Genomic DNA, 13,831 nt, shown 5'->3' with positions numbered 1-13,831 from the left:
CTGGTGCCCGCGGGCACCGCGTTGGTGACCCCTGATGTAACGATTCTGACATTTTTGGTAACGCCTATTTGACCTCAGAGCACTCTCACAGCCTTCGTCACACATACTGACACACACACACACACACACACACACACACACACACACACACACACACACACACACACACACACATGCACGCACGCAAAATCATAAGTGAATGACGGCAGGTCGCCATGGAAACTGCGTTACGCTCCGGGCGACCGTAGAAGAAAACAAGAGCGGGGTGGGCGGGTGACCGGAGTGGAGACTTGATTTCAGCACCACGCTCCGGCTGGACAGCTCCTGAACCATCACATGTCTTATCAGGGACGGAAGAGCAGCAGCAGCAGCGCGGGTGTGGACGTCCACACAACAGAACCACGACGCCGTCACAGCATCCCAAGACGCGAATCACGGTGGTTCGATCCCGCTGCGAGACCATAGGAGACAGCCAGCCGCGCTGCCTCAGCAACAGGTAAGACCGGTGTGCTTTTTGTCAAGTTGGCTCATTCACTTTCCGCTGTGTCCATGTTCTGATTTATTGTGGAGGTAATCTGAACCAATCCTTATAATAACTGTTATTTCACTCCAGTATGGGGAACATATTCACCATTAATTAGTTGCTTATCAACATGCAAATTAGTAACATATTGGCTCTTAATGTATTGTTATTAACTTATTCTGCATGTCTTTATTATACAACCAGTAAGCCCTTAACTGCAAGTCTTCCCTCAATAACCTCATAATCATTGCTTATTAGTATCCCTAACCCTAAGTCTTATATGTCCAAATAACTCTAAATTAAGTCTGTTATGGGGATAGGTTGATTGGCAACACTAAATTGGCCCTAGTGTGTGAATGTGAGTGTGAATGTTGTCTGTCTATCTGTGTTGGCCCTGCGATGAGGTGGCGACTTGTCCAGGGTGTATGCCGCCTTCCGCCCAATTATAGCTGAGATAGGCGCCAGCGCCCCCCGCGACCCCAGAGGGAATATCCAGCCATCCATTTACTACCGCTTATCCCCTTTTGGGGTCTCGGGGGGCGCTGGCGCCTAACTCAGCTACAATCGGGCGAAAGGCGGGGCACACCCTGAACAAGTCGCCACCTCGTTCCAATGGGAATAAGCAATAGCAAATGGATGGATGGATGTACCACATACCTAAAGTGTTACCCACATTTCACTGATAATATTTAGTATCAAGGCTGACATGAATGGCAGGGTTGAACTATGGAAAACTCCACTTATACTTCCAAATAATGACTTTTGAAACTTACTAATAGAAACTACTTGGATTATGTTTTGGATGATTAAATGTTGATTTATACTATCCCCTTCTTTTTGGCTTTTATACCCTCTCCATTAGTCAATGGCAGCATTGTGGTGCCCTGCCTGGCAATTCAACACAAAAGACAGTACACTACATACTTGATATAAATAAATAATCTCATCGCACTGTAAATTACAGATCTGGACCACTTTGGCAACAGCCTGGTTACACGGAGAGGATATCAGTGCTTTTTGTTTGTTTTAGATCCTGTGTGTGTACCAAAGCTGAGCGTTATGTGCGAGCAAAGCTGATACGCCTGGATGAGTCACTCGGGCTGCAAGTTTGCAGAAGAGTGTGAAAGGGGAGGGGAGGGGAGGACGGGATACAGGGGCCAGCTGGATAGCTGTCCTGCAGTGTCTCTGCCTTCCAAACACAGTTGCATTGTTTTTTTTATGGTCAGTGTCAACATCCTAGAGGTTCCATATGCTCTGTGTTTGTTGTTTTTGTAACTCCTATTTCTAAGACTGGCAACATTTTTGGAAGATTTTTGGTTTTCTCTGACTGAAGTTTTTTTTTTTTTTTTTTTTTTGCTCCCAGGTAAGTATATATTTTTCATTTTGAATGAGCAAATCTATTTTATAACATTGCTGTAAAGTACTGTTTGTGTACATGAGTAGAAGGATGATTCATGTGTGCTGAAAGTGGTAGTTGGAATGAAAGCATTATGAAGGCTGCCTGTTGTAAATTGTTGATGGTTATTACACACTCAATTCTTGATAAATTGCTGCCAAGGAACAAACCCCATCATTGTTCATTAGAATCCCAATATTTCCCTGAGTGTATTGACAAATCATAGCATTCAGCAGCAGTCAGTGAGTGACAAGCATTGATTAAAGCAAACAATAAATCATAATGGCTTGTTACGGAGCACTTTCTACCAGTCAAACTCAGTTACTTGTTCACCAAAATACTTTGATATGCGCCCACAAACACACACTGTGTCTCATGAAAGATAATTTAATGTGATTTGGCTCACTGAAAAATGAACTATTTTGTCAAAAATGAGAGCAGAAGCTAAGACTAACTGCCTGCAAAAGTGTACACCGGAAAATAAACAAAATCAAAAATATGATATAAAATTCTGCCCTTGCAGATTCTGATCCATATTCCAAGAATGTAATGGAAAAGCTTTCATGAACAGACTCACAGACATGGATGGATGCATTCCAGAGTTATTTTCAGTAAAATATGCACATGTGCTGCATGCATACGGACACAAAAACAGATGTGTGTTCTTAATTAGTGACGTTAGTGTGATTAATGAAGTCTGCTGGCGATGACTCATTCAGTTTAACCCTTGTATCGCTGGTGGAAATATTCAACAGACATCATTTTAAGCTGTCTGAATCATGGCACATTCATATTAGTTGGTATTAGTATTGGTTTTCATCTTGTTATATCCTGAGATGTGGCTCATAGCTTCATCCATATAATATTTCAAACTGAGAGGGAGTGTTAATACACTCTATTTCATTGGAGTCTGGCAGAGTGTATTATGCATTACAGTTCACGTGATCCCAGTGAAACACTAAATTTGTTGCGATCGGGTTGCACTGGAGAGGGCTATTTATGCAAATATCATATGAAGCTTATTTGTTGGCTCCACGTGTTGGCTTGTCAACACACCGGTTACATTTAGGGATGCACGATACTATCGGCGGCCGATAATTATCGACCGATAATGGTAATTATGACGTCACATAGATCATTCCGATAATGAAAAAGCAACCGATAAAACAAGCATATAGTAATAAAAGTTTATCGTTGTAATGTATGTCCTTGGTCTTGGCTTGTGCTGTCACCGAGCTTTTCATCCCCTCCGCTCCCCTACAGCAGTGGTTCTCAAATGGGGGTACGCGTACACCTGGGGGTACTTGAAGGTATGCCAAGGGGTATGTCTGATTATTTTTAAAATATTTTTAAACTAGCAAATATTCAAAAATCCTTAATACATACATTTATTAAAAAATAGTAAAAATTCAAAAAATCTTTATAAAGGTATTTATTGAATAATAATTCAACAAAATATGAATGGAAGTTCATAAACTGTGAAAAAAAATGCAACAATGCAATATTCAGTGTTGACAGCTCGATTTTTTTGTGGACATGTTCCATAAATATTGATGTTAAAGACTTCTTTTTTTGTGAAGAAATGTTTGGAATTAAGTTCATGAATCCAGATGGATCTCTATTACAATCCCCAAAGAGGGCACTTTAAGTTGATGATTACGTCTATGTGTGGAAATCTTTATTTATAATTGAGTCACTTGTTTATTATTCAACAAGTTTTTAGTTGTTTTTATATCTTTTTTCCGAATAGTTCAAGAAAGACCACTACAAATGGGCAATATTTTGCACTGTTATACAATTTAATAAATCAGAAACTGATGACATAGTGCTGTATTTTACTTCTTTATCTCTCTTTTTCACCAAAAATGCTTTGCTCTGATTGGGGGTTACTTGAATTAAAAATGTGTTCACAGGGGGTACATCACTGAAAAAAGGTTGAGAACCACTGCCCTACAGCATAGTCCCATATTTGTGATGTCATTATACTGCGTGCAACGGCATGTTGTGTACAAAGAAAACCATCAAGGCGCAGCAGTCACTGGTGTAGGCTTTCTTTAGTTAGCATGTCGGAAGAAAACATTCCCTCATAGTTTGCAAAACGTGTTCTTTGAAAATGTATTGGGGAGGCTTTAGGACGAGTGTCAACTCTACAAATCTGATACGCCACATTGAAATTTACTTCAGTGAAGATTTATGGAAGCAGTACGAAGCTGCCTGTGCCGCTGAGCTGAGACCTAGCATTAATAGCGGCGACCGTAGCAAACGTAAAACCACAGGACTGATGAGAAAGTGTTTAATAAGAGTCAACAGTTTGAAAGAAAATACCCTAGGACGAAATAATTTGACGACAAAATGAGAAGGTGTTTATAATTAACTTCATGGTTCATCTACAGGCAGAGGTCCATCCATCCATCCATCATCTTACGCTTATCCAAGGTCGGGTCGCGGGGGCAACAGCCTAAGCAGGGAAACCCAGACTTCCCTCTCCCCAGCCACTTCGTCTAGCTCTTCCCGGGGGATCCCGAGGCGTTCCCAGGCCAGCCGGGAGACATAGTCTTCCCAACGTGTCCTGGGTCTTCCCCGTGGCCTCCTACCGGTTGGACGTGCCCTAAACACCTCCCTAGGGAGGCGTTCGGGTGGCATCTTGACCAGATGCCCGAACCACCTCATCTGGCTCCTCTCGATGTGAAGGAGCAGCGGCTTTACTTTGAGTTCCTCCCGGATGGCAGAGCTTCTCACCCTATCTCTAAGGGAGAGCCCCGCCACCCGGTGGAGGAAACTCATTTCGGCCGCTTGTACCCGTGATCTTATCCTTTCGGTCATGACCCAAAGCTCATGACCATAGGTGAGGATGGGAACGTAGATCGACCGGTAAATTGAGAGCTTTGCCTTCCGGCTCAGCTCCTTCTTCACCACAACGGATCAGTACAACGTCCGCATTACTGAAGACGCCGCACCGATCCGCCTGTCTATCTCACGATCCACTCTTCCCTCACTCGTGAACAAGACTCCTAGGTATTTGAACTCCTCCACTTGGGGCAGGGTCTCCTCCCCAACCCGGAGATGGCATTCCACCCTTTTCCGGGTGAGAACCATGGACTCGGACTTGGAGGTGCTGATTCTCATTCCGGTCGCTTCACACTCGGCTGCGAACCGATCCAGCGAGAGCTGAAGATCCCGGTCAGATGAAGCCATCAGGACCACACCATCTGCAAAAAGCAGAGACCTAATCCTGCGGTTACCAAACCGGAACCCCTCAACGCCTTGACTGCGCCTAGAAATTCGGTCCATAAAAGTTATGAACAGAATCGGTGACAAAGGACAGCCTTGGCGGAGTCCAACCCTCACTGGAAATGTGTTCGACTTACTGCCGGCAACGCGGACCAAGCTCTGGCACTGATCGTACAAGGAACGGACCGCCACAATAAGACAGTCCGATACCCCATACTCTCTGAGCACTCCCCACAGGACTTCCCGAGGGACACGGTGGAATGCCTTCTCCAAGTCCACAAAGCACATGTAGACTGGTTGGGCAAACTCCCATGCACCCTCAAGAACCCTGCCGAGAGTATAGAGCTGGTCCACAGTTCCACGACCAGGACGAAAACCACACTGTTCCTCCTGAATCCGAGGTTCGACTATCCGACGTAGCCTCCTCTCCAGTACACCTGAATAAACCTTACCGGGAAGGCTGAGGAGTGTGATCCCACGATAGTTGGAACACACCCTCCGGTCCCCCTTCTTAAAGAGAGGAACCACCACCCCGGTCTGCCAATCCAGAGGTACCGCCCCCGATGTCCACGCGATGCTGCAAAGTCTTGTCAACCAAGACAGCCCCACAGCATCCAGAGCCTTAAGGAACTCCGGGCGGATCTCGTCCACCCCTGGGGCCTTGCCACCGAGGAGCTTTTTAACTACCTCAGCGACCTCAGACCCAGAAATAGGAGAGTCCACCACAGATTCCCCAGGCACTGCTTCCTCATAGGAAGACGTGTTGGTGGGATTGAGGAGGTCTTCGAAGTATTCCTTCCACCTATCCACAACATCCGCAGTTGAGGTCAGTAGAACACCATCCGCACCGTACACGGTGTTGATAGTGCACTGCTTCCCCTTCCTGAGGCGGCGGACGGTGGTCCAGAATCGCTTCGAAGCCGTCCGGAAGTCGTTTTCCATGGCTTCCCCAAACTCCTCCCATGTCCGAGTTTTTGCCTCCGCGACCGCTGAAGCTGCACACCGCTTGGCCTGTCGGTACCTGTCCACTGCCTCCGGAGTCCTATGAGCCAAAAGGACCCGATAGGACTCCTTCTTCAGCTTGACGGCATCCCTCACCGCTGGTGTCCACCAAAGGGTTTTAGGATTGCCGCCCCGACAGGCACCAACTACCTTGCGGCCACAGCTCCGATCTGCCGCCTCGACAATAGAGGCTGTTGTGGTTTCTTGGTGGAAAAAAATCACTTTGTCATTTAAACTCAGTTTTCTTTATATTCTACAATTGAAGGATGCCTTTCTAAGGGGCCGGCACTTATTTCACTATTTCATTACTTCATCACTTTCAGGGAAAAATTGGATTAGATTTTTGTCAATCAACAAGAGATGTCACATTTAGTAGTTTTTTTCCCTCTATGAAATGATATTCAAAATGTCTTTTGCACTTCTTATTGACCCAGGTCATTGTATTTTCAGGGCATTCAATCCATAACAACTGGACTGTTCGGTGCGTCTTAGAAGACGTTTTGCCTGTCATTTAAATATGCCTCAAATGTTCATGCTCATAGACTAGCTCTGACCAATCTAAGTGTAAGACTAGATCTGACCAATCTAAGTCCGTGAACATGAACTGATTCAGCCTACTAGGATGAGAAGAGAAACGTCTTCTATTATTGAAATTATTGAAAAATTGACACATCAATAAATTCCAACATTTTTTTACTCAATGCTATATAGCAGGGGTCACCAACCTTTTTATAACCAAGAGCTACTTACTCCTTGTGTACTGATTAATGCGAAGGGCTACCAGTTTGATACACACTTAAATAAATTGCCCGAAATAGCCAATTTGCTCAATTTACCTTTAAACTCTATGTTATTATTAATAATTCATGATATTTATCTTTGTGGAAACACTTAACATCTTAATGATTTCTCACAAAAAATATATATTTTTGATGACATGTTTTAAATAGGTAAAAATCCAATCTGCACTTTGTTAGAATATAAAACAAATTGGACCAAGCTATATTTCTAACAAAGACAAATCATTATGTCTTCTAGATTTTCCAGAACAAAAATGTTAAAATAAATTCAAAAGACTTTGAAATAAGATTTAAATTTGAATCTACAGATTTTCTAGATTTGCCAGAATAATGTTTTTGAGTTTTAATCATAATAGGTTTGAAGAAATATTTCACAAATATTCTATGTCGAAAAAACAGAAGATAAAATGAAGAATTAAATTAAAATATATTTATTATTCTTTACAATTAAAAGAAATACATTTACTTGAACATTGATTTAAATTGTCAGGAAAGAAGAAGAAGGAATTTAAAAGGTAAAAAGGTATATATGTGTTTAAAAATCCTAAAATAATTTTTAAGGATGTATTTTTTCTCTAAAATTGTCTTTCTGAATGTTATATGAAGCAAAGTTAAAAAAAATGCATTTATTTAAACAACTGAAGACCAAGTCTTTAAAATATTTTCTTCGATTTTCAAATTCTATTTGAGTTTTGTCTCTCTTAGAATTAAAAATGTCGAGCAAACGAGACCAGCTTGCTAGTAAATAAATACAATTTAAAAAATAGAGGCAGCTCACTGGTAAGTGCTGCTATTTGAGCTATTTTTAGAACAGGCCAGCGGGCTACTCCTCTGGTCCTTACGAGCTACCTGGTGCCCGTGGGCACTGCGTTGGTGACCCCTGCTATATAGTATTCTAAATGTTTACATGAGTCAGAATTATTGTCAGAGGTGTACTCGTACTCAAATTAGGGTTATTTAAGTGAAGAGTGAATCAGTTGGCATTATCCTTATCAGTACAGTAGATTTGTATATTTTTTGTTAGAGTACCAACATTTTGAGAAAACGTGTGAACTGTGTATATATACATATATACATATATATATATATATATATATATATATATATACATATATATATATATACATGTTGGTTATTGTTATCATTTATCGGTTGCAAAGGTCTGGAAAGTATAAGCTATTGATATTGGTTAAAATTTCCATCATCATGCATTGCTTGTTACATTAGGATTGTAGAACAGCTGTCAGCCAAGCTGTTACTTGACGACTGGTAGGGACTCATGTGTGTTTGCATGTTTGTCTGTCTGTTGTCAGTGTCAGAGTCCATTAACAAGCAGCACTTTTTGTTAATATCAATATTGATAATAAACTCTCGTGTTGTCTCTTCTCCTTCTTTTTAGGGCAAGAGCATGTCGGAAACCAAATCCAGCCAGCGGTTCCACAGCTTGAAGCCGGAGCAAGTGGCAGTCCTCCATCAAGTTCTGTCAGACATCGTCCCCATCCACGGCCGTGGTAATTTCCCAACGCTGGAGCTCCGCCCTCGTGACATCATCATCGCCGTGAGGGCCAGCTTGCAGAAACAAGGAATCACTGTAAGAGATGTGCGTCTAAATGGCTCTACAGCAAGCCACGTTCTGGTCCAAGACAACAGAATGAGCTACAAAGACCTAGATATCATCTTTGGGGTAGAGCTGCCCAGTCAAGAAGAGTTTCAGGTATGACTTCGCCAAGTTTTTGTGTTTAGAAGAGGAAGAAAAGTCTGTGTAAAAATCACTCCTGCAATTTCATTTTACTTCTTGTTTGTGTCCCTGGCAGACTGCAATATTGATTCTTGTGCTTTCTTTTCGACAGGGAGATAATTGTAACCTCAGCTAATTCAATTATAGATTATTTCAAAAGAAGGTTGGATTGTTATTAATATTTGTAACTGAATCATACAGGCAGGTAAAGTGTGCTAAAGCGGACAGTATTGCAGTCATTAGTTATAGTTTCTGTCATGTTGTTTGTTTGTTCCCACAGGTGATCAAAGAGTCAGTGCTGGGTTGCTTGCTGGACTGCCTACCATCGGGAGTCAACAGAAAGAGGATCAGCAGCGCCACAATGAAAGAGGCCTACGTCCAGAAGATGGTGAAGGTCTTCAGTGAGCACGACCGCTGGAGCCTCATCTCGCTATCAAACAACAGCGGCAAAAACCTGGAGCTCAAATTCGTAAGCGTGCTGAGGAGGCAGTTTGAGTTCAGCGTTGATTCCTTCCAAATCATTCTGGATCGTCTTCTTGAGTCCTACATGCAGCAGGAGTCACAGCATAAACTTAATGATGTTACTCTGAAGGACCAACCGGAGGAAATTAAAGACGCTGCGTTTCTGCTTAAACAGACCAGCGATGCACAAACAGAAAAATCCACCAGTCAAGATGTATCCGATATAGAAAAAGCAACCCACTTTGGCAACGCAGACCAGAGAGATGAGATGCGTGCAAGGAATGCCCAGAGTGAAAATAGTTTGAAAGTGACAAAATACACCATGCCGCAAGGAGATGACACAGACAAACCAACCACAGAGTTAAAACAGAACAGAGCAAACATTAGTGAACTAAAGCCTGTGGCGAACACATCTTTAAACATGATGTCAAGAGACAAACAATCCACTGAGCGCACTGAAACTCAGACGCAATTAAAAATCGATGACTTAACAGAATGCCCGACAAACGTGGAACAATCAGAAATGGCCTATTTGAACCACGCAACAACCATTGTGGAAGAAGACAAACTCATAGGGAAAATTGAAGTGGAAAAAAGCCCACAGTCTGTCCAGACAGAGCCGATAGAGGACTGTAAAAACAAAGAGCCGACTGAAAGAATAAAGGTCCCTAAGCGTTTAAACGAGGATGCCAACAATGAAACACAATGCGTGTATACACCAGATATTGATACATCTTTACAAAGTAGAGCAAACACTGATTTAGAGGATGAAATAGTAGTTGAGATTGAGATACAGTTGGAAGCGAATATTAAAAATGAAACAGAAAATAGTGACATTTTAGAAGAGAGTTTAACATCAGAGGGCTCTAAAGACGGCATGCAGAGAGATGACTGTTTCTGTTCCATGTCTGCCGCAAAACTTTCTCACAACAATACACAGGATTCACACAGGACACTGCAGATTGAAAGATCACCTGGCAGCACCATAGACACTCAGGACACACCCCCAACACCTGACGTTGTTTTTGACAAAAAGACCTGTAAGCCCTCTGAAAGACTCTCTCACATGGTGGTGCTCAAACACGCGTCTCCTAAACCACCACGTAGGATGTGTAGAAAGGTTGCCCCCACTCTTTGCACTGGCCTGGTTCCTGAGAGTGACCCCATAACAGCTTCCTGTCTAGATCCAAACACTTCCCCAGGCCCTCAACTTGAACTTACTGAAAATCAAAATATTGAGTCTGCGCCTGTTAACTCTGACGCCACAGAAACCACCATCTTGATCATACAAGCCAATGAGTCTGAAAGTAGCGCAGCCAGTAACCCTTCATCAAATCTGGACTCCAACTTTACTCCTAATCCCACCCATGTACTACCTCAAGAGGTATCATCTTCTCAGGTGATTTCAGAGGGTTCGTGTGTGACACATATTCAAAGCCAGGATGAGAGCTCACAAATGGACGAGCATATGCAGTCTTCCGATTCTGCCCTGCCATTGACACAGTTTGACTCTTCCAATACCTTGGACTCATTAGTTTCACACACAGACGGGTCCTGTTCCAATGTCCAAGAGTCCATACATACCTCAGAAGCTGAAACTAAAGAGGAGGAGGAGAACATACAATTACTGGCCAACTTTGTAGGGTCAAATGAGACCCCTCAAGAGACCTCAACACCTCCTTACAATACCCTTGATCCTTGTCCCCACCCTCCTGTACTCAGTTTGTCCCCACCCTGCTTCACTCCCTCCCCACCAAGCATCAGCCCCCCGACATGCTTAAACCCTCCCTCCTACTGCCTGTCTTCAATGCTGCACACCGTCAGCCCAGCTACCAGTTTTAGCTCTCCGCCCTTGAGCTTCAGCCCTACCTCGTCCTGCCTGAGCTCACCACCTTACCTCACCCCTCCTATACTCAGCCTCAACCCGTCCCCTCTTTGTCTAACTCCTCCTTCTCCATCCCTCAGCCCTCCCCTTCTCTGCTTCACTCCTCCGATGGAACCAGAGGATCCTATACTTCAGGTATCATCAGACGCACCTTTGATAAACACAGACAGTGATCAACAGATTACATTGCAAGGATTCCCTGTTCTTCAACCAGAGGATGAAATGGAACAGAATGTTGTTTCATTGTCATCACAACTTCCAGAGACCGTCTCTTTTCCAATCTCCAGTGCAACCTCGCATGCACTGACTCACTCTCAGTGTGACCAGAGAGAACCCACTCCTCTTAATGCAGATGAGGGATCCAGCGCTGTGTCTAAGAACAATGAGACTCAGAAAAAGACTGAAGAAACTGCAGCTCCTCAGGCGGAAAACTGCATCCCTGCTGTCGAGGTTCTGGCAGAGAGCATGTATGGTGACTTTGAGGCCGCCATGGACCACCTGCGCTATCGCTTAATCGCTACAAGGAATCCTGAGGAGATTCGAGGTGGCGGCTTGTTGAAATACAGCAACCTACTGGTTAGGGACTATCGACCAGCCAGTGAGACTCAAATAAAGACACTGGAGCGCTACATGTGCTCACGTTTTTTTATTGATTTTCCTGATGTGCAGGAGCAGCAAAGGAAGATCCTGTCCTACTTGAAGAATCACTTCATAGGTGAGGAGAGAAGCAAGTACCAATACCTAATGACTCTACGTCGTGTGGTCGACGACAGCACCGTGTGTCTGATGGGCCATGAGAGGAGACAGACTCTCAACATGATCACAGTGCTGGCATTAAAAGTTCTGGGGGAGCAGAACATTATCCCCAACACAGACCATGTGACATGCTTCTATCAACCTGCCCCATATCTTGCCGAGCACAGCGCCCCCTATTTAACAGAACCCAGTTACTGCAGCTACTACATACCCCAGGGGGCATCAACTCTCCTTTATCAACCATACCCTTTACACTTGCACACACAGACCGGACTTGTTTAAGTCATGCAAACATACATGTAATTATTTAAAAAAGACAAAAAACAAAAACAGCGAAAGGCAATGATGCTTGTATTAATGGTAATTGTAGAGAATTGTGGAGAATGGTAAAAATCTGACTTTTGGCCTAAAATAGTCATGTTGTTGGTGGTTATATGGGTAAACTCCATCTTGAAATTCTGACAAGAACGAAGAAGAGAAAAACAAAAGTTTGATATTGTGCCCGACAATGCTGTGCGTACCTGTGGTGTCCCTGACACTAAAAATGGATTCTTTCATGCACACTTAAATGCACTTCCAAGTTCTTAGAATCCTATGTATCCTCATATTCTTACTGTGGTGTTCTTACTGGGTTTGTTTGGAATGTGGACCTTGCCTGTGGTTAATATTGTGCATGGATAACATGGGACTATTCTCTCACTGCCAAATCCTGTGTGACTATGTTCTTCAGACAATTTAGTGTAATTAAAATTTACCTAAAGAAGTATACAAGATTGGGTTTACTATTGTGTAAAGTGCTATATTCATAGTACATGCATGCACAACTACAGACCCACACGTGAATTGTAATGTACGGGAATTTAGACAATGCATGAGTAGTTAAATATACATATGTAACACTAAGCAAAGGCTTTTAATTTAATAGAAAATTTATATATTTTTGCAAGAATTTCCCAAAAAATACTCAGCGGTAATCCTACTGGTTGTACACCACGCCAAAAACTATGTCTTTCTGATTGACTGTACAGCATATTGGTTGCTGTCTGTTGTGTGTGAATACAATCCATGGTTTTCAGGTAAATTGTTACGAAATGTGCCAGAGTCCTTTCTGTTGTCACGTGAAGTGTACTGAACCATTTCGTAGTTTAATTTATTGAAGGCAAAAGTTTACTCTGCGGCGGTGGTCGGACTGAAAACCATCTTTGGGTCATTTCCAAGCATTGGCAGCAGTAAAATAACTGCTGTGATCTCTTCTCGCGATCCAATTTGTTTCAATATCAGAAGAGGCTCAACCTTTTTTAATCTAATTTAAGGTAACAACTGTGACCAAAGATGGTAGTGCAGGGAAATCAAGTGCCTAAAAATGTGAGACGTCCTTGGAATGCCTTTGTCTTACTAAGCGGGGTGGGTGGGGGGAGGGCGTCAGTGGGGTGGGTCTGGACCTTGGGTACAGGTTTTGTGTTTAATTGTTGACCCCTGTTACTGCTGCCTGTTTTGATGTATTCTTTAATGTAGTCATTGGTTGTAGTTCATTCATGTCTTTTTTTCTAATAAAGGGGGTATTCAACAAACCTTCAATTGAGAGATTTTTTTTTTTTTCAAAAAACAGTCCAAAAGTTGATTTGTTTTTAATGTTATTTGCCATCAACAATACTTCAGCTTTTATCGTCCGGATCGTTCATGCACCTACCTGTGATTTAATGCAGCAATGATCCACTTAAGTCGAACAGTCACATCCCGACTGTGCAATGGAGTGTGACCCAAAGCCATGAAGCTGTGTCAGTATGAGGCCTCTTATCGCAAATCACCTGTCCTTTAGATGTGTTGGAGAAACAGAAACGCAGCACAGCTGGCTCAACAACGTGTACATGTGAGGAGGAGGGGTCGATTCCGGTTGTTTTCCACCTAGTAATCAAACAGACCAAGGGTACAATGAAATAAGGCGACTCCCTCCCAGCTGACTCCCTTCCACTTCACACCGCTAATTATATCATGGGCGCACAGGGAACATGCCGTCAGGGGCTCCCATGAGAAAACT

The 13,831-nt window shown here is 43.0% G+C and overlaps 1 protein-coding gene across 1 annotated transcript; it reads left to right on the top strand.

Annotated features, from left to right (window-relative positions):
• The first annotated feature begins 268 nt into the window (after window positions 1-268).
• Window positions 269-13,192, top strand: LOC133553502 (uncharacterized). Its single transcript, XM_061901769.1, has 3 exons — window positions 269-496; window positions 8,352-8,666; window positions 8,971-13,192. Exons 2-3 carry the CDS (start codon window positions 8,361-8,363, stop codon window positions 12,073-12,075), a joined length of 3,411 nt encoding a protein of 1,136 aa, XP_061757753.1. The 5' UTR covers window positions 269-496; window positions 8,352-8,360; the 3' UTR covers window positions 12,076-13,192.
• The last annotated feature ends 639 nt before the right edge of the window (window positions 13,193-13,831 follow it).

This window comes from Nerophis ophidion, linkage group LG05 (assembly GCF_033978795.1).
Source record: "Nerophis ophidion isolate RoL-2023_Sa linkage group LG05, RoL_Noph_v1.0, whole genome shotgun sequence".
NCBI classification, from domain to species: Eukaryota; Metazoa; Chordata; class Actinopteri; order Syngnathiformes; family Syngnathidae; genus Nerophis; species Nerophis ophidion.
Note: the sequence above shows the minus strand (reverse complement) of the source record. Positions and strands in the feature narration are given on the sequence as shown.